The sequence below is a fragment of the Petaurus breviceps genome, unplaced genomic scaffold, assembly GCF_028583685.1.
Source record: "Petaurus breviceps papuanus isolate PSGF00001 unplaced genomic scaffold, PetGlider_PUasm1.0 90418, whole genome shotgun sequence".
NCBI lineage: Eukaryota > Metazoa > Chordata > Mammalia > Diprotodontia > Petauridae > Petaurus > Petaurus breviceps.
In genome coordinates, this window is record NW_027187246.1 from 2,458,330 (window position 1) to 2,480,105 (window position 21,776).

At 37.4% G+C, this 21,776-nt stretch overlaps 1 protein-coding gene across 4 annotated transcripts in view; it reads left to right on the top strand.

Annotated features, from left to right (window-relative positions):
* Window positions 1-21,776, top strand: part of MYT1L (myelin transcription factor 1 like) — a 704,996-nt gene that overhangs the window by 553,210 nt on the left and 130,010 nt on the right. For all 4 annotated transcript variants that reach the window (XM_069108684.1, XM_069108683.1, XM_069108686.1 and 1 more), the window contains 4 exons: window positions 3,135-3,382; window positions 5,902-6,138; window positions 9,966-10,087; window positions 11,002-11,070. In XM_069108684.1, coding sequence (XP_068964785.1) covers window positions 3,135-3,382; window positions 5,902-6,138; window positions 9,966-10,087; window positions 11,002-11,070 — 676 coding nt within the window. The remainder of the gene's footprint in view (window positions 1-3,134; window positions 3,383-5,901; window positions 6,139-9,965; window positions 10,088-11,001; window positions 11,071-21,776) is intronic.

Genomic DNA, 21,776 nt, shown 5'->3' on the forward strand with positions numbered 1-21,776 from the left:
TCTCTCTCTCTGTCTCTGTCTCTGTCTCTGTCTCTGTCTCTCTCTCCCTTCTCTCTCTCTTTTTTTTTCTCCTGTCTTCTTTTCAATAACAAATGCACCCTTCCCCACAGTAGACACATTAATAATGGCCTAAAGGACATGAAGGGGACTGTACAGGTGGCCACGTTCCAGTCCAAAGCTCTGACAGCAAGAAGCAGGCCTGGCTGTGGGCAAAACTGGAAAGGACACAAATCCTTAGTCAATACTGTCTCTTGTCAGTACCCTCTGCCTTCACCAGGTGTTTAATATGTTTGTATGCCCTCTCCATGACTCCTGTCACATAAGAAAACTCATTCACCCTAAAATGTTAGAGATTGAATATGGTATCCCTCCCATGATGATAAGATCAGATAACACTGAACACAAATTAATAAAATTCTAATGATGGGTATTCAGGAATAAGAGGGGGGAAGATTTTTTAGTAGGAGGACTTCATGTATCCCCAAAATCATACCATGTAGTAAACATGTATTCCACTTGCAAATTAAGCTGGGAGCTCCCTTCCAGCTCTGAATCTATGACATTTACCTGACCTTTAGTAGAGATCTTTAGTCTATACATTTTATTAAAATTATTAATGATAATGAGAGATAGTGTGGTATAATAGATAGAGAGAACTAACCTGGGAGTCAAGAAAAATGAGGTGAAAGTCCTGCCTCTAACAGGTACTGACGCTGTGACCTCTGGGCAAGTCACTTAATTTCGGGTATCCCAGGTATCTCTCTAAGACTGTCCATAGCAAAGCAAGTGCTAACCTGCATGAGTAGAGAGGATTTGCTCACTGGAAAATCCTTACATCAATGAAATCACAAGTCTGGGCTCTGTGTGTGTGTGTGCGCACACATGTGCAAGTACCTATCTGTGTGTTGGCATGTGTCTGTACACATAGGTATATTTATGAACATATATCTATATACTACCCTATACATATTAACATATATGTTATATATATGTAAATACTGAGATCTCATATATAAACGGCACCTTAAAGTTTACAAAACTTTTTCATCCTAATAACTCAGTAAGAGGGTAATACAAGTATTATCTCCATTTACAATTAATTAAATTGAGTCGTAAGAAAATGAATTGTCTAGGGCCATAAAGCAGGCAAGTTTTAAATCTGGGACTTGAGCTCAAGTCATAGAATCACAAACTTTAGGGCTGGAAGGGAACTTGGAATTTGTGTAATTACCAAATCCTAAACCTACAGACAGAGGCCATCTAGTTCTTATTTACTAGATGAATAAATTGAGGCTCAGAGGTTGAGTATTGTGTCCAAAATCACATAGGTGAAAGGATCATTGATTTAAAGCTGGAAGGGGCCTAAAGGGCCAAACCCTGAATTATATAGATAAGGAAACTGAGGCTGAGAGAGGTTAAGTGACTTGCCTAAGGCCATACTGCTGCTAAGTGTCTGAGGCAGAATTTGGACTCAGGTCTTCCTTTCTCCAACTCCAGAGCTCTATTCACCACATAACAGTGCTTGAAGACTGAATGACTTATGTGAAAAAAATATGGTAGTACAGTGACATAAAACACTGATCAAGACATCTCTCCATCATTTTCTCATCCACATAATAATGGAGTTTTAAAGTTGTTGTTTTTTTATAGTATTTATAAAGTGCTTGTGTGACTGCTACTGTTAATAAGTTTTCAAAGAAAAAAGTAAGCAAACAAAAGCCTTCCCATGAAGGTAAGTATTGTGCAGAATAGTGAGGAGACAATTAAAATTCTAAGATTGTGAGAGATGTAGTAAGTAGAGTTTGTCTTTGAATGTTACTTAGTAATCATGTTTAGAAATCTGTCTTGTGCCTTGCTAGTGTCCAGATGTGACTGCAGTTTCTTCCTCCCTCTGCCTTTCCCATCTTTTGACCTTTCTTGCTAGTTATGAACATTTACATTTCCTCTCTCTTTTCAAGGAGAGAGACTCACCAGTCACATTGCCTGGTTAGCATTCTGAGCCAGAAATCCATCCCCTCACCTTCACAAAGGGCACAGTCTCTGTTGGCCTGAGGAACAGCAGTCCCCAGGTCTCTTGTGAATCTGGGTCACCGATGTGTCACCACAGTGAGCTTCTGGTACCACTCTGCAGCCCCCATGCCTTCAAATGTAGGCCAGCCAATCGCTTCACAGATGAGTGATCTGGGAAGGTCCTAGTCACCAAATGAGCTTATGAGCAATCCTTAGTGAAGAGAAAGCACCATTTCCCTTGTGCCTCTAACTAGACTATCAGGCACAGTTGCTTATTTCCTATACGTTATTGCAGTTTGTGTGCAATTCATGAATAGGTATTATTTTTCATCATTATTCTATGCTTCCTATCCCCTGAACATTCCTCCTACACTATGGACAGAGCACTGGATTTTGACTCAGAGGATGTGGGTTTGAATTCCACCCCTGCTACTGACTTTCCAGTGGCAGCTTGGGCAAGTTAATTCCCCTCTCTGTGCCTTAGTTTTCTTATCTGCAAAATGGGGCGGGGCGGGGGGGAGATTAATTTCTACTTCATTTCCAAGTCCCATGATTCTAAACCTCTACTTTAACCCTGTCTCCTCCAGTTGCCTGGTTAAATTTACTTGGACAACCTGCCCTATTTTCCTCGATACAATACTTAGTATGTTGCCATCTTAGGTTCCAAGCAAGGGTTAAGTAACATCCGGCTTCGCTGTGGTACACAGTTATGGATTTGGCGTCTTAGTACCAGTTTGAATGCTACCTGGGCAACCTTGGGCGGGTCACTTGGCCTCTCTCTGAACCTCAATTTCCTCCTCTCTAAAAATGAAGGTGTTGTACTAGATGGTCTGTAACGTCCCTCTAAAATCTCTGACCTCCCAAACATATGCTAGAGGGGGGAAATGTGCATTTTTTTTCTTTATGCATCAGTCCATTTTATAACATTAAGAATGTCACACCCCACCACCCCTTTTCCAAGAAATTGCTGTTGGTTTATTTCACCCTTTACAGGGTGAGGGGGTGGAAAGAGGGTGGGGAATGGGAGGGAGGCGAAGGGAGTGGAGTTTTTTTTTTTCCTCCATTTTCGGAGGGTGCTTTTCCTCGCAGGTCACCCTTGGGCTTTTTTCTCTCTGTCTCCCCAGCTAAACGGTATTGCAAGAACTCCAGCCCCACCAGCAGCACCACGAGCAGCTATGCCCCGAGCAGCAGCAGCAACATGAGTTGTGGGGGCGGCAGCAGCGCCAGCAGCACCTGCAGCAAGAGCAGCTTTGATTACACGCACGACATGGAGGCAGCACACATGGCTGCCACGGCCATCCTGAATCTGTCCACGCGCTGCCGGGAAATGCCTCAGAACCTCTCCACCAAACCTCAGGACCTCTGTGCCCGGGTAACGACGGCCCGCCCCGCTGCTACCCCGCAGCTGCTGCGCGCGCTGCACCGACGCATGCGGGCAGAGCAGGCATGGACTTTCCAGCCCGCTACTCGTGCTCGGGCTCTGCCACCCAATGAAAAGCGAAAGCCTTTCGGAATGCAGTGAAATAAATAAAAGATGATGGTGCAGATTCCCCAGCGGTAGCCCGAGAAACCTGGGTCAAGGTTTAGCCCTTTAAAAGCGGGAGGGGCAGGAGGAGAGGAAGTGAAAGGAATGTGCAGTTTTAATTTTGCTTATCTGTGGGGCCAATAACGATATACAAAACATCTTTAAATTTTTCGTTGTTTTTTTAAGTCCAGATTTGCTTCCACTGACAGGCATTAACCACGCTATTATTAAATATATATATATGGGAAATAGGAATTAGGAGGTTTTTATAGCTATGCACGGAGAACTTCTCAAACGGTCCCCAAGATTTCAGGATAGAAGCCTTTTTTTGTTACTTCCATAGATGTCTGGTTTCATGCAGCATCTTTAAAAGACTGCAAAGCCTAGATGAAGTTCAAAAAAAAAAAAAATCAGCCAGTGGGTGTGACTTCTAACTCCTACAATAGTAAGTCTTCAAAGCGCGGCTTCCCCGCTTCCCCCCTCCCCCAAAAAGGCCAGTGGGTTTTTCCCTCGGGGCATTAACCTGTGCCCAGGAAACAAAGAGGAAAAAAAATTGAAAGAGGTGGGGCGCACACTGACCTTTCCTCGTTAATTCAACCATCATCTGCATTCAGTGTTCAAAACTGTCACAGATGCTAAAATGCTATGCGAGTCTGGTTTTGAGATGGTGATACGGGTTTTGGATTGGGCAGGGAGGGTGGGGAATGAGGTGGTGGTGGTAAGGAAGGGAGAGGTCCTTGGAAACTGACTGATTTCTCCTGCGGACAGTGGAATAAGGGAAACGAGTGTTTGAAATGTACCAGAGACCCAGCCAAGAGCTGCCTTCCAAGGCCACTAGGTGGCCTAGGATGGAGATTGCAGTGCAGAGGAAACGGCATTGTGTTCTTAGAGCAAGGGGCTGAACTGGCAGACATGTTTAACTCTTATCCAGAAAAACATTTTTTTTTCCTCCTGTGGTTTAAAGCTTCTTGGTGATACATAATGAGCTCATGGCCCTAACAGTAGTTGTTTTGTTTTTCTTTTTTTTAATAATTTTAATTTGTATGCATGCCGAAAGGTCAGTAACTTTACCTTTTCAAATGCTTCCTTTTATTTCATGGCTTTTTGTCCCATAGATTGGGGAGGCTCTTGTGGCATGCAAATAGTGTTCGTTGTGATCTTGCTGATGAAAGGGTAGACAGGTTTAGGACTAGGAAGAAGAGATTTTGTAGGAGGGAAAAAAATCCAATGAACCCCAATCCAGGTCTCCCACCCCCACTGTTTATTAAAATGGCAGATTTGAGAGGATAAATACTTTACAAGGCCTAAATTAGCATCAAAGCTGAAATCAGGAATGGGCTTTGGCAAAAACTGTTCAAATAGAATAATACGGTATAATTTAAAGAGGTAATAACCCAGAGGAAGGGATTTTCATCCAAAATGCCTTACTGTATGTTATTACAACCAGAGGAGAGATAGCTGCTAGACATTTGAGTAGGCAGTAGCTTTCACACTAGCTCCGAAATCAAAATTTTGTTCAAGAGAATATCACCCTTGAAAGAAAAAAGAAAAGGAGGATTATGGGCATTGTTTTCTTGCTCTTTCTGGCTCTCCTTTCTCCCCTCATCTCCCACCCCCATGCTGAAAGACAAGTTCTAAATAATTCTTGATGTAATTCAAAGCATTATTTAAAAATAAAAATAACGTATTCCCTGTATTTTACAGCTCATCAGCTGCAGTAGGTAATGCCACTACCAGTTTTTCTTGTTGGAGGGTTTTTTTTTTTTTACTTTTGTTTGTTTTTTGTTTTTCCTAAGCAAATAAGGCAGTATACTTAGGGGAAGTTATGATAGGTGGGAGCTTAATCCATGTAAGTTTTATGCATTGTAAAAAGCAGTTCTCTTTTTGCTTTGAACTAGCAAACTTGTTTTAGGGATGCAATTGTAAATATTCACCCTTGTTCCAACTCCTCCCCTCCTCCATTCTTGGACTGTTAGTTTTAAGACAGCAAAAATACCCTGCTTTTTAGAAAGAAAAAAAAAACATTAATTCAAAGTTAAATCTGAAATCAACTTAAAGCAGATGTTCATTTTGAATATCTTGCTTGCCACTCCCCAGTAAGTCCAGAAGCAGAAAAATTGTTAAAAATATGGGACTCATTTCACACCTGTGTTGGGGGGGTAGAGAATTGCCAAGCCCTGTCTCTCTACATCAGTGTTGTGTTGTATAACCCACTTCTGCAAGGAGACTTAATGTCTGAACTCTAACTGGGGATATTACATCATTTAATGCAGTACTCCTTAGTAAGAAATGCATAGAGGCAACAGGTTAAGTCTTTGAATTGGTCTTATCCAAGTTGATTAACAATGTTTCTTTTCTTCTGACAGAATCCTGATATGGAAGTTGATGAAAATGGAACTTTGGATCTAAGCATGAACAAGCAGAGACAACGAGATGGGTGCTGTACCATTTTGACACCTCTAGAGCCAATGTCACCACAGCGACAGGCAGTGATGAACAATCGGTGTTTCCAGCTGAATGAGGGTGACTGCTGGGACTTGCCAGTAGACTACACCAAAATGAAACCCAGAAGGATAGATGAAGATGATTCCAAAGAGATTAATGTATGTCTTTTTCATCTAGAGCAGCTCATTGCAACCTAATTATTTCAGATCACATGGTTTAAAATCTATCTGAAAGCAAGACAAATGCCTTGTGTTTGGGTGAAGAGAAAATGAATTGTTTCCTTAAAAGAGAATATTAGCTGGTTAGTCCTTGGAAATCTGTGAATACAGCTGTAGCTATATCTAAAACTCATCAGTCAATATTTTGAACTATGGATTATATTTTCTAGTAGTGTGTTTTAGCAGATATTTTTCTCCCATCAAAAATTGTAATTAATTTTTTTTTTGCCTTTTGGAGGGCAATTGGGGTTAAATAACTCCAAGGTTACAAGGCTAGTTTTTGTGTGTGGGTGTTAAGTTTGGAACCGAACTCAGGTCCTCCTGACTCTGGGGCCAGCACTTTACTCACTGTGCCAACTAGCCGCCCCTCACTGCACCACCTAGCCACCCGTAATTAATTTATAAACACATTCTGCATAAGCAAAATGATCAGAATGACATTTTTACGTAATACAAAATTTTCTTTTCAGGTAGAGGTTTAAAATTAATCTCTTGCCTACTTAAATTTCTATTAAGCATTTCTTATTTTTGCCAGCACAACAAAGGTAAGTGAGGCAACTTGGTACAGTGGAAAAACAGTGGGTTTGGACTCAGAAGAGCTGGGTGCACTCTCCACTTTGCCAAGTAATTACTATCTGTGTGACCCTCGGCAAGTCATTCTTTTAGTTGAAGTTCCCTGGCTTGTAAACTTGAGGAGGTGAAAAATGTTATCTTCAGAGTTCCATCTGGATCTAAATCCAATGGCTTTGCCTATTCTCAAAAAAAGACAAAAAAAAAAAAAAAACATAAAATGCTCAAAACAGCACGCTGAAGCTTTTATAAACACACCATTCTTTTAAGACATTGTTAACAGCAATTACACAGTAAGGTGTAATTCAGGGCCATGACTTTATCAAAGCACAGTTATGATCTCCACATTCAGGTTGTGAGAATCCTTGGTTGTGAGAAGGAAATGAAGAAACCTCGTGCATTATTGGAATGTTGTTTCTCCTGTACTCTTAGAAATGGAGGTTTCTTTTCAAAAGCAAAGGGAATATGCCAGAACCAGACTAAGGATGTCTTTCTCACAGGAATAGAAAAAAGGAAGTTGGAATTCTTGTGAGGATTCCCTCGGATGCTGTCTCTGCGGCTATTTAATCACCAAGGCTGCCTTCCTTATTCTTCAATTTGGCTTTAAATATTAAGCTATTGTTAAAGAGAACTGAATCTGAATGGCAAGCTATATTTAGTATCATTTACAGTGTGAAATCATTACTTCTAAATGTGGAATGCCAGCTTTATTTCCAATTTTTTTTATTAAAAATAATAGCACTTAAAAATGACAGAACTATTTGCACACTCTACATTGGCACAGAAAGTAGAAAATATATACACTCTGCATGTGTTTGTAGAATATATTTGCTTAAATAAGGCAAAGACAGATTTTAAATGCATCTTGCATTGCCATCTATAGGAATTTCTTGTCTACTACAGTCACACATTTATTTCATTTGTAAAAGTAGGTACTTTCAGGAGCTAAATACCCTAGACTTTCAGAAGTGGAAAGGATCTTAGATATCTTCTAGTCAAACCATTTCATTTTACAGGTGATGAAATTGAGGAAAATAGTTTTAGATCTGGAAGAGAACTTAGAAGTCATGTAATCCCTCATAAGAGACAAATTTGAGGCCTAAAGAAGTTAAATTATTTTTGTTCAACTTGAGAGAGGTAGAAAGAGCACAATATTATATCCCTGCCTCCATTCTTTTGTAGAAGCTCTCTCCTATTCCAATAGCTAGAATATTCTCCTTACTTTCACCTCTTGTCCTTTTGCTTCAATGGCATGTGTGTATACATGTACATTTTATATAGATAGACATATGGACATATGCACACATATATGTATTACTTGTGTGTGTGCATACAGTAGTTGGGTCATTTTTTAGTCATTTCCTACTCTTTGTGACTCCATTTGGGTCACCTCTTGGAATCTGTCTCTCCCTTCAAGATACAGCTGAGATGCTATTTTACACAGCTTTCCTAATCCTCCTGGTGGTCAATGGCCCTCTCTTCCCAACTTTACCTTTTATATATACATGTACATGTATATGTATATGTATATATACATATAATTTATATGTCTGTGTACATATATCTTCCCTTTTGCCCCCAGTAGAATGTAGGCCCTTGAGGGTAAATACTGTTTATTTGTGTTGTTATGTTCACAGTACTTATCACAGTACTTTGCACATAGGTGCATAGTGAATACCAATTGAATTTGCTAGAGCTGTATAACAACTAGATTTCAAGTCCAGATCCTCCATTTCCAAGTTCAGTGCGCTTTTAAATCAATTGCATTGCCCCATTGGGATAGTGACTTGTCTTAGGTCTTACATCTGGTTGGAGTCAAGAATAGATCCCAGGACTTTAAATTTTCCGCCCAATAATTTTTGGTTTTTGGTCTTCATTATACCATGATACTTTTCTTTGTGTACAAGTAGTTTTAAAATCAAGATAATACACAAATAGATTTTCCTTGGTCCTGACTATTTCTGCCATAAGTATGTAAAGTCACCTGGCACTCAATTTGTTTCTTACTTCTTTATGTGCCCCCTCCTTTGTTGAAATCCAACTAGAAAATTTTTTCAGTTTTAAATGTTAAGTTTAATCTTGATAGACTGGTAATGACATGAAGCATTACTGTTGGTATTAGGGATCAATCCAAAAACAAAGATTTTATCAAGCATGTACCACATGCTTCCTAACTTCAAATTTGGCTTCAGACTTTTACTAGCTGTATGACCCTGGGCAAGTCACTTAACCCTGTTTGCCTCAGTTCCTAATCTGTAAAATGAGCTGGAGAAGGAAATGGAAAACCACTCCAGTATCCTTGCCAAGAAAACCCCAAATGGAGTCGCAAAGAGTGGGAAATGACTGAAAAATGACCTGACTACTGTGTGTGCGTGCATACATGTAATACATATGTGTGTACATATGTCTATATAAAATGTACATGTATACACACATGCCATTGAACTAAAAGGACAGCATATTTTATCTCATCAATTTCTAAAACTTATCTGACATTCCATAAAGTTCACATTGAAAGATATCCAGAGTTGATTATATATATATATATATATGTATATACACATACACACATATACATACATATACATTTGCACACATATATACATATTTCTTTCACCTTAAGTTTTCTAAATCAGTTTCCTCACAACCCTAGGAGGTAGGTAGTAAAATATCATTATCCCTATTTTGTATATAGTGCCTATGCTATGTAGAATAGATGCTTGCATTGCATTGTATTGCAGTGCCCAGGGTTACACAGCTAGTAAACCAGGAAGTGGAGTCAGGCCTCCTAACTTCAAATCCAAAACCATCCACTGAACTCCGGGATCTATGTGCTTATGCAAAGAAAGTATGAGACAGAGTCACTGCTCCCAAGTAGCTTGTGGTATTGAAGGACTTAGATCCCTTAATAAACCCTTTATCAACAGTTTAAAAAAAAAGTAACCCTCATTGAACAAAGTTCAATTTGCATTTTCAGAAGGGAATTTAAGGAAGTAAAGAAATTATAAGCATTACAAAAGTTGGGGCAAAGTGGACAGCACATTGTCCAACCTGCCTCTTGATACAGTTAGAAGATTGGGCCTGTTGATGAATCAAATAATCAGGAAATAATATATTATTCGTCAATGACAATTTGCATTCTGTAGCCTATTTGCCTCTTGACCACATGAGCCTCATAGATGCCTGTTTGCCTACAGCCAGAAGATTTGGACCCTTTCCAGGAGGCACTAGAGGAAAGAAGGTATCCTGGTGAAGTGACCATTCCCAGCCCCAAGCCCAAGTATCCTCAATGCAAAGAAAGCAAAAAGGATTTAATAACGTAAGCATAATGTGAGGTGAAATTATTTTTTTCTTCCTAACCTTTTCCCCTCTTTGGATTATTTTAAAGAATTGAATATGTACATGCCTTGCCGTATGAGCATGCGACATTCGCAGCATATAAATGTTTCCAATTGCGAGTTCAGTAAAGTGAGAGGCTAACGTGTATTTTGCTTGTTCTTAACTATGCTGTAGTGTATGGAAACGCCATTTTTTTTTTCATTTAATCCTGTTCATTTTGCAGCTTTTCTTTAGGGTGCTTAAATCCCCATGCAGACATTGCAGCTAAACTGGAAACAATGAAACTTTTTTAAAGTTTTTTTTTCTTTTCTTTAATTTATTTTTTTTTTTAAAACATACTTACTATTTTGGCTGTTTTTGTTTTTGTTTGGTGGCAGATGTCCAACACCAGGGTGTGATGGGAGTGGTCATGTGACTGGTAATTACGCCTCACATAGAAGGTGTGACTTCATTTTTTTCATGGTGGATTCTGTCTTTTCAATTTATTGTTTTCAGCTTACCTCAACAATGCTGTCAAAGTAAAAATGTTGAACTATGTGTTAACCCTTTAAGTGCTATATGTTGACCTTCAAAAGCATGCTAACCTGTGTGTTGTATAATGTCTTTTAGTACAAAATCCATCTTAAAAACCTCCAAAGTATTTTTAAACTTTGAACCAAAAGGACGGCATATTTTATCTTATTAATTTCAAAAAATTATTATCTGACTTATTTCATAAAGTTCACATTGAAAGATATCCAGAATTGACCATACAAAAATTCAATATACAGCACTTGCCCCATCGCTTTTCTGCATTAAACTTTTTAATTTTTTAATTTTTTATGTTGTGTTTGTTTGGGAAGTTTGAGCTTATTAGAGGGTTGACTTACTTGGATATCCTGACCTGTCTTACAGTCTGTCTGGCTGCCCTTTGGCTGACAAAAGCATTCGAAGTATGCTGGCCACCAGTTCACAAGAGCTCAAGTAAGATATAATGAAAATGATTCTCTCCTCTGTGGTGGTGTAGTTGTGATTGTTGTTGTTGTGTTGTTGTTGTTGTTGTTTTAATCTAGTTACTCGGTAATTATTGAAAGTGAGGATGGAAATGAGAAATATGAATCTGAAATGCACGTGTGCATGATTAATGCTTTCATATGGCACACATGAGGATCTCCATGATTTACCCACTTAGCGTTACCCATTCTACTCTTTTAACATTTTTCTCTCATTCTTCTTTAATCATATCATATCCTTCCTATCTTGTCATTTCTCCAGGCTAAGTATTTTCTTTTCAGAAATACATGTGGCTATATATGAATACCTATGTGTATACATATTTGCTCGCAAGTATTTAAATATATATTATATATATACACATATACATAGATACACACATACATGTACACATGTAGAAATTTTGAAAAAAACTATTCAACTAAATATGATGGAATATTTTACAAGAAAGAAAATATGTCAATTTCATTCATACCAAACTTGGTCTTTTAAAAATTTCAGCAATTAAATTATACCATAAGATTTGATCATTTAAATGATGGTCATTGAAGGACAAGCAAATAGCCACAAAATGTTATTAACTATGAACAACACATTTGTTTATATGTTCTGTTTTAGTTTGGGAAAATATGGTATCCCAGTTCCTTAAACATGCTGTGGCTATCATGATGCATCTAGTTTTAGCTGTGTGTATGATTTCCAAGTCGCCAGAGATCCCTTCTTCTTACTCTGATTGTCCTTCCACTACATTCCTGCCAATTAAAATATTAAAAAGCAAGAATGAAAGAATTTCCTGTTACAAATCAAACTGATGGTTTTTCCTACCAACAACTTAATGGCAAAATTTAGAAGACTGACTGCATTGATATTTTAGGAATTCATCTGTGTTCAGATCTGGGGCAAATTACAGAAGGGAAGGGATTCCTTCCCTCCCTCCCCAAATGAAAAAGTGTGTTTAAAACTTTGACACTCTAGTCAGAATAGTCATTCAACTGTCTAACAAAAAGGGAGGAAAAAAGGCCAGGAAGCAAGACCAATCACCATTTGAGAACATCAGCCTAATGAGAGCCATGTTTCCTCAGAATTCATTATTCTTGATTAACTTTCCTACTCTCTGTGTAAGGTATTATCAGCATCATTAGGGCTTGTTTGCTTGGTGTTCATTTTGCTTGGACTGGCATTTATTAACCAGCACAAAAAAAATGCTGTTTCTCACCGATATTGGGTTCCTTCTCCATTCCCCCACCCCTTTTACAATAGACCAAGGTTAGCACAAAGGGTAGGACCTTGTTTCACACACATGTCATCTTTTACAGGATCCCTGTTCAAGGCGCTAGTGCCATAGAGCACCTGCTCATGTTCAGTGACTTCCTGAATTAGCACTTTCATCAGGAGACTCTTGGCGTTATCTTCATGGAATTTAACACCTGGAGGGTGTCCTCTCACTTAACCGCTTTAAAGTCTGTAGCATCATCCAAAGCAGTGCCTAATGGACGAAGTAGCTTTTAGAGTCTCAAAACGGACAGCTTTAGCAACATTTTGTTACTCAATTGAATACAATTTGTTAAGACAGTTTTCTGGTTTGGGGGTTTTTTAATGGTATGAAGCCACGCTTCTCTATGTGGTCAAGTATGTGACCACGTGATTGGCTGAATTTGGAATTTGGCCAATACATCCAAACACAGTGACTGTCTTTTGAATTTCTTGATGAGAAATACTTTGCAAAACATTTGGCATATCTCCAGCTCCATACAGGCCAGCTGCAAATAAGAAATTTCCCACTGTCCTGCTGGGATCTAGTATTGCTTTTTTACTGGTTAGTGTCACCAAACCCACATAAACCAGAAAAATTTCCTTCATATGTTTGCTCTCTGTTGTCTGCCATTTGTTGGCATGATTGTGGCATTTTGACTGCCTAAAATTTTAAGCAAATTCACAAGTCCTATTTCAGCAGATTTAATGCTTCCTTCTTGCCTTTTTTCTCATCTTGGAGGATAGGGAGAATGGCCCACCTCACCTTCAACATCTTCACGGGAAGCAATCTTGCTCCCAAAACATCCCAGTAAATTGTAGGAGTGTCCCATTCCCTCCATCTTGTCTCTTTTTAGAGATCATCATTACCATATCTTCCAGAGGGTGAATGTCCTTATCTGAATTGGAATTAGCTTGAAAGGGCCATTCTTTCCCTAGGACCTATATCAAAACAAATGAATATCTTGTCATTGACCTTCTTCAGTGAATTTATATAAATCACACCAGTGAATTTCCCCCAAAATGATCAATTTGTCTTAATGACTTTTCAGAGCCAGAGACCAAAAAATGTCCTGTTTTTTTTAAAATAAAAGAAATAAGAGAACACTAAGCAAATGACATTTATTATCTGACAATGTATCCCACTTAACAAAGGAAGCCATAGATATTAAGAGTAATTTTAAGACATGTTTCAATATGTGGCAGCTGTCCCTTCATCCCCTTTTTTCATTCCAGTCAGAAAATTCTGTTGTTCGACTTTCCCTGGGGCATAGGAGGCTGGAAATAGTCACCACAATGATCCTGACTTTTGCTGATCTCTCCATGATGAACCATGTCTGTGTGACCATCTGGTGGCATTACAGTTTAAGGATTTCTGGAAAGTTTTTTGGGAGTTCCTACAATGCACCCTCTGTCCTCTGCAGGACAGTGTCTGATCCTACACTTCTAAGTTTTCATCTCTAAAGACATGAGAAATCAGGTCCCATTTACTTGCAGAAACTCTCTCCAGCATGTATCTCATCACAAATGGAATCCATGTGGAATCTTCCTTTTGACATTTCCAAGTCTGAATGTTGGTGGTGGGTTGGGAACAGGATATTCTTGATAATGGACAACATGATGGGATTTGCCAGCTAGCTCTTAAACTTTTCTCTTCCTTTTGCCCAGTTTTTATCCTGAGTAATACCAAAGGATGTTTATTTTGTTTCTGTGTACAGTATGTAAACCGAAAAAGTAACATATTAAAATGTGATATGCAAATGCATTTTTTTCAAACTATGGAACTAGTGCTTTCTGCTGTCACTTGCTTATCCGAGTCCAAAAAGAACATCTTAAAAGAGTTGGGAAGCAACATATACCAAAGTTATGAAGCTTAAAAATGGCAAACGAGGGTAACTACAGTTTAGTGAGTTTCCATGACTTGCAGATCCTTTCAAGTTGACACTTTGAGGTAGAATTAGTAGCTGTATTGCATTAGACTTGACATTGACCTACCTCACAGGGATGTTGTGAGGATTCATGCTTGTAACATTCTTTGAAACCCTAGATTAAAATAATAAAACCCTTTAAGTTAAAGTGCTGTTGTGTGTGAGAACCCTACCTAAAATCATTCTGAAGCTGGGCAACTTTCTGTGAAATTTCATTTACTCAAATCCACCTGAAAGTAACAACTTGAAAGAACTTGCAAATCAAATCCATCTAGTCCATTTCTCTACATCCAAAGTAATCGGACCATGGTCATCCAGTCTCCCCCTACACAACCCTAAGTATTTAGCTATTTGAAAATTAATCTATGATTCATTGAATAGTTCCTCTTGTCATCAAGATATGAAGCATATTCCTCCATTCATTAGTTCTTTTAACAAATATTTATTGAATATTTGTTATATGTTAGGTGCTGAGGTTAATAAATAAATGAACGAAGCAAGGACCCTGTGCCCATGGAGTTTAGTCTGTCATAGAGAAAAGACATAACACAAAGAACTAAAATGCAAAGTATTATGTTATTCTAAGACAGATCAGTTTCCTCCAAACAATGACCCTTATCTTATGGCCCCATCATATCCCCATAACTGGGGAGCTCTTCACATTGCTGTCACTCCTCTGATTCCCCCAACACACACACACACACACACACACACACACACACACACCTTAATACACAAGGGGAGGCACAAATCTCTTTGTTAGGTGAGAAGTAAAATTATGCAGCTATAAAAGGATATGGCTATCTTGATTATTTTATGGTGAGTTTAGCCCAGTTGTGAGTTGATCTGAGCAATAAGATAATGGTGGACTATTAGTATGACTATTTTTTAAATTTTAGATTTATTAGCATTAGATAGCTAACCTGTGGTTTCATTGGTATAGATAGGGTTACCTTCCAATTAAGAAAAATCCTATCAATGCAGGTCAACACCATCTGCTGTACAACTTATAGTCATAAGAGAGTTGCAGGGCACAGGTATAGTCCTATTATTTCAAATCTTTATTGTTTCAATTAGTGAGTCCAATGACAGGTATCTTTCTTTTTTTCAGGGAAAAACCATGATCCTTGTTTAATCTTTCCTTAAAAAAAATGTCTGGGCATTCATTTAATCAACAGCAACCATGAGTAAAAAAAATGGAGATTGAGGTGCGATTTACTTCCTTGGATTTTGAGAATGAAATAAATCTTTGGCCACCTGCCTTCCCCTAGTTGTTTTTGGAAGTATATGGGGACTTTTGTTTTGTCTTTCAAAAATCTTTCACTTCTATTCAAATTTATTTTGAAACAAACTTCAAACAGAAATACTAAAAATTAAAATTTAGGTCAAAATATTTCTTTTAACTAAATGTTATTGACCTGTAGAGCCTATTGAATAGGGTATATTTCTTAGGGGATAAAGCTAAAATGCATAGAACCAGTGAGGTTATTGACCAACATCTAGAAAAGCTCTAAATCATACACCAGATAATATGTAGCTTCTATGGTTTGGTGCACCTGAAACTCAACCAATTTTCTTGCACTTCAGGGGTTTAGAAACACTCTCTTCAGTATTACCTGTCACCATTTCACAATTAACTATAGATTCACTTGGTAGAAGCTTCAGAAATTATAGTTGCTTATGTCTCCTCATTTCTTCAGACAGCTATATTTCTTCATCTGGGGAAGTGTTAGGGCCCTTTGTGTAAATTTAGCCTCATCAGGGAAAGAAATTACTGGGTGGGGGAGCTACTAGCCCCAGTCTTTGGGTATATGAGCAGGTGATATCAAACATTTTAAACACTCCACCGAATTTCCTGTGCTATAATGGCAAAAAAAAAAATCTTTCATTTCTTAAACTAAAACTTCACAGCTACTAATGATGCCTTAATTCTGTGACTCTGTGTATGTATTTATGAGCAAGGGGAAGGACAGCAGGCAAGGTAAGGTGACACTATAGAATGGACTTAGGGGACCACTGGGATGCTACTTAGATCCCTCTGACTTTGTTTAGAATGAATCCCATTAAGCTCAGATTCCACATTTTGTTCTAAACATCTGTGGCTATGGCAGGTGGTTAGCGATCCACTTTGGCAAAGGATTTTGTTAAGCCTCTTGTTTTGGGCCTTAGGAGCCAAGAGATCCTGGAAAAGTGTCTTCTTTGTTTTTGAAGTAGGTAATGAGGGTGATTGAAGTCTTTCATTATTCGCTCTTAGGATGGAATCTTTTAGCATTTCTTGCCAGCTTCTAAATGTTTCAAGTGTTCTCTCCTCAAAATTTCCTAATGTACCTTGTCTCTATCTCTGTCTTTTCCCTTTACTATTCATTATATTTATACTTCTTATACTTACACCCTACCTTTTATTATTCTTATTCTTATATAATTCTTCCCCTCTGCCCTATTCTTTTATTAGACATGAGACCCTCGAAGTCAGTAACATGTCATTTTTCATCTTTGTCTCCACCAGGCTGAGCCTGTTTCCTTGCACATAGTAGGTGATAAATAAATGTTTCTTGACTTATAAAATGTTATGTAAATAGAAGCTATAATTATTTCTTCTGTAGTAATTCTCTGCTTCACTCTTGCCATCTAAAAAAAAACAAGAATGTTGGATTGCCAACAATAAGGGGATGTGTAGGCACTCAACAACAGCTAAATGCCCTGGGAATAACTCAAAAAGTCGTGCATGTAGCTCCCATATTTGTAGGTGGAAAACTGCTCACACTAATTGCTCATGATCAGTGAATAGCATTTTGGTTTGCTCTGGAATAATCCAGTTGTGACATTTGGAACTGATCACCTAAAATGGATTTTGAAAACATGCCATACAATTTTCAAGAACAAGAAAATCTAAGTTGTCTGATTTAGTGTAGGTGTATTTTTTTGTCATAACAAACAAGTCTGGGTCCTGCTTTTAACAAATGTGATATATGTTATATGATAATACATGTATCTATGTATGAGTGTGCATATGTATGTATCACATTAATAATGTGCTCAGAAAACAGTTCATTGAATTTTCCTGTTAAATGAGATTTAATACCCCCCCCAAAAAAAACACAAAACTTCTTTTTAAAAAATTCAATTCAGCAAATATCTATTGAGCATCTATACTGAGCAGAGCATTATCCTGGGAGGGAAGGGACCATGGGGTCATAGATCTAGAGCTGGAAAGGACTGAGGAGTCCACTTAGTTCACATTCCTCATTTTACATTTGAGGAAACTGAATCCCAGGGAGGTAAGTGATTTTCTTCAGGTCACATAGGTATTAAGTGTCAAAGGTGATGTTTGAAGTCAGGCTCTTTTACATACCAGGAGCCATTGGGAATGCTAAGTAAAGTAAGATACTGTATCTACCCCCAGCGTGCTTACTGTCCAAGACTCAAGGCAGATTCCTATAATAAAAGAGAGAATGAAAAGCCCTTTAAAAAACAAAGTTAGGTGAGAGCTCAGAGGGAAAGATTTTGTCTACCTGTGGCATCATCATTTGTAGAGAGTCTTCCTCAAATGTGTGAGTTCACTCCCCTGCAAAACAGAGTCTAATGATGCCAGTTCAACCTTTGATTAAGGATTCTGCAGGGCCTCTGGGTCCTCATTATGACCAGTAATTACCATTATCCAGGACTGTAGAAAATGGAAGCATTTCTTCTTCTGTAAAATGAGGAAGTTGGACTTCATTAGACCTCTAGGCCCCTTGCCAACGCCAACAGTTTATAAGGCTATGAGATGGACATTTTTGTTTACTGACCCTAGGAAGTATGATAGAAGTTGATTTTTTTTTTGCTTTGTCATTTTGCTAGATCTCCATTTTAAGGGGTGTGTGTGTGTTTGTATGTTTGTATGTGCATGCACACATGCATTATTTCTTCTTTCTCCTAATTTGGAAGATAACCCTAAATTTTGGTCAATTGAGGATTGTAGTTATTTGCATTCTGACTAATATATTTTTAATATATCTGAAAAACTTGGATTCACCTTCGCTCTCACCCTCCAAAAAAAAGACATATTAAGAAGTAATAATTTCATCTTTCTTCAAATATAGTTTGTAAAACTTTCCTCATAAGGATGATCTAAGTTGCAAAATATAAAACCCACAATTTTTCAGTTCTCCTGCAAATTTTTCATTTATCCTGCTAATTGGCATGCACAGCATTATGCTTAAGGAATCCAGTAATACTTCAGAGTTGTATTTACTGCAAATAAAATTGGAAGTGAGAATAAACAATATTATTTTAATCTAAAACCAAAGAGCAGTATTGCAAAATAAAGTATTACTTAGCCAAATGCCTAAACAGCTAAGTACAGCGTTTGTATCTTTGCTTTTATGTTGTTGAGGGAATTACCACACTTGCCATTCTCAGAATGACAAGGAAGTCTCTGAAACCTCTGGTGTGGTTGTTTAAAAATCCTACCCTGGCATATTGGTATAGGTTTATTTTAAAATAGCATCAAATATGACTAAACATTTAATTGGCATATTTTGATTTTTTATGTTTTCGTGTAGACATAAAAAATTGTTCTATTTCCTGCTTGTTGTTTTATTTTCATCTCCTTTTCTACAACCTCATATTCATTACCCACCCAGTTGTTATGTTTTAAAGGAAGTCAGTAATCCTTTCAAGAAATTGACTGGATGACTTAGGTTCCCCAGGTTGATCTGTTGGCAAAGGAAAAAACATTCTCACACTGGAGAAGTAATGAAGTACACTGAGTGAGGATGTGGAATAAATCTATTGAATATTTACAAGAGTTTAAATATGTTTTTTAAAAATTGAGAATTAACATTGATCTTCAGATTCTATGAGTCAAGTAAATAACCATCTTTTTTTCTTTCATCTAAATTAATATGCCCACTATTTGTTCAGATGAAAGATTTGCACAGCAAAATGAGTATCCCCATTTTGAAAATCTAGGCCTAATAATTGCTATTGAAAAATAAAGGATTAGAGCAAATATTTTTTATTGAAATTTATAATCATTTATTTTAATGAAAACCAAATAAAACATAATTATCTAGAAAAGGCAGACCAATTTGTCATCAGTAAACATAGGACAAATAAGATTTTGTCACAGTTAAAGAAGATTACCGTATCAGCACCTTCTCTGTCAGTTTTTATGGTCAAAGCATTTTGCCATAGTAATCTCCTAATCCAAAAAAATGACTGTTCATTATATTAAAGAGATACTAAACTAGTTATATTTTCTACCTTTAAAATGTCATATTTAACTGTTTCCCCAACTGAATTAATTTGTTTACCACATTAGTAATTCTAGTACTAAGCCACTTAAAAAGTATTTCAAAAACAATTACAATTATATGCTTGAATATGAAGACATGGAAAAAAGTTGTGAATTTTGAAAATGGCTACCATGTTTTGCTGGGGAGCCTACCTGAGAGGATGGATGCTATCTCATACTGTATTCCTTCAGAGTTAATGGCTTGATTTTGGTTTTAGAAAGCAACACAAGATCCTATAGGTAAAGTATCAAGCACATATTTTTAACTCAGAAGTCTAACCATTGTTTACCTTCCCTATGTATGAACATCAGAGATGATTTGTTAAGATGTGGCAAAAACAAAACAAAAACAATTTACTTCAGTATATCAGGTGTAAAAATTATATTAAATAAAATATTTGGCAGATTTTCTCCTTTGTCCCCATGTTGAAGTTATCTAAAATGACTGTTCTTTGCTCTTCCATGTCATAAAAAGGAAGGAAGGAAGGAAGAAAAAAAAGAAGGATAGGATCTAAAGAGAAAGAAGAAGAGAGGGGAACAAGAAGGGAAAAGAAGGAAGGGAGGGAAAGGGAAATGAGTGGAGTGGAATATATTACTAGGTTTTGATAGACATGTATGTGTACATATACACACATATGCATGTGTGTATGTATATTTTATGTATGTGTATATACACAGGAGAAGTTATATTTTATCTGCAATTCAAAACCTTACAGTTTTGCTAAAGTTAGGATGCTAAGCAGCCAGGCATCCATTCATTTCCTTTCATAAAGCCTTTAAATTTTTTTTAAAGTATGAGATCTCCTCATATATCAAATCTAATTAAATCTGGCCTGTCCTTAATTATTGGGAATTCTAGGCCCCATTTTCATCTTGCTCTCTGGTCCTCTGGGGTAGTTCTGAGAAATGACCTCCCATTGACTTCGATGGAACTCCATGCTTGTCTCAGCTCCCCCGGGCCAAGAGTTAGATGAGAAACAGACCCTGGGTGATTGAAATGTCTGACCAGTAAGGATTAGGTTACATCAGCTTTTAATTGTAAATTTGAGGTTTTAATCTAGTAAACACTTAACTAATTTATAGTCCCCTGGAGCACAATGAACAAAATTGAAAATAAAGTAATGTTCCCTTTGGGAAATTATTGACAAGGATTTTGGAGGAGGGTTGTATTTTTGTTTTGTTTTGTTTTGTTTTCCTATTGCAATTTCAAGAGTAGGGATGATCCATAGAATTATCTGCCTTGTAGTGCATCAATTTTCTACAAATTGGTTTGGGCAGATGGAAGGTAAACTGGAAAGGCAATACAGTACCTTCCTGCACAATGAATCATCCCCTATATCAGAATAGGAATACTTTAAAGATATCAGAACTAGGGGAGGAGGGGAAAAGCAAATCAGATTTTCACCTGACCCATTTATGTGTTGGTTGGTTGGTTGGTTTGCTTGGCTCTTTGTTCCTAACTATAACTTCAAGTCTCTCTTTATGGAAAAAGACTTATCACATCATTTACCTTGTTGTTAAATTGTCTTCTGATGGAAAACATATGTTCAAGACATGACATTTTTCCCAATATATATTAAAAAAACAATATCTAACTCCTTAATTAATTAGTCCTGCCTCTACCTCATACAAGCTATGGGATCATGCATATATTATTTAACCCCTGATTGCCAGAGTAAACTATCTATGATTATAAATTTGAGTTGCTGATCTGCATTGGCAGGAAGGAAAGAAACAAGCATTTATTAAACACCTAATGTGTCAGACACTGTGCTCGAGGCTTTACAACTCTGTGAGGTAGGTGCCACTATTATCTTAATTTTATAGTTAAGGAAACTGAGGTTGAGAGAGGTTAAGTGAGACAGCTAATATCTGAGGACAAAGTTGAATTCCCAGATTCCTGACTCAAGGCCTAGTACTCTAGCCATTGCACTACTTTACTGCCCCTCGAGGAGAGGGTTGCTACACTATGAATTCCTTATCCTGATGGAATCACAGTTCTGGATAATAATAATAGTAAATTTGGATAATTCTCTTTGAATTTAAGAAATAGGTATTTGTGGTACATCCTGTCAAATAAAAGATGCCTTTTATAAAGAAAAGATGAATTTTATAAAGAAATGTCTTTATAAAATGAGTAATGATATTTATTGGAAAAAGTTGTATATACAATAGTATCAATATCTATATACATATAAAATATTCTTGGAAATTTCATT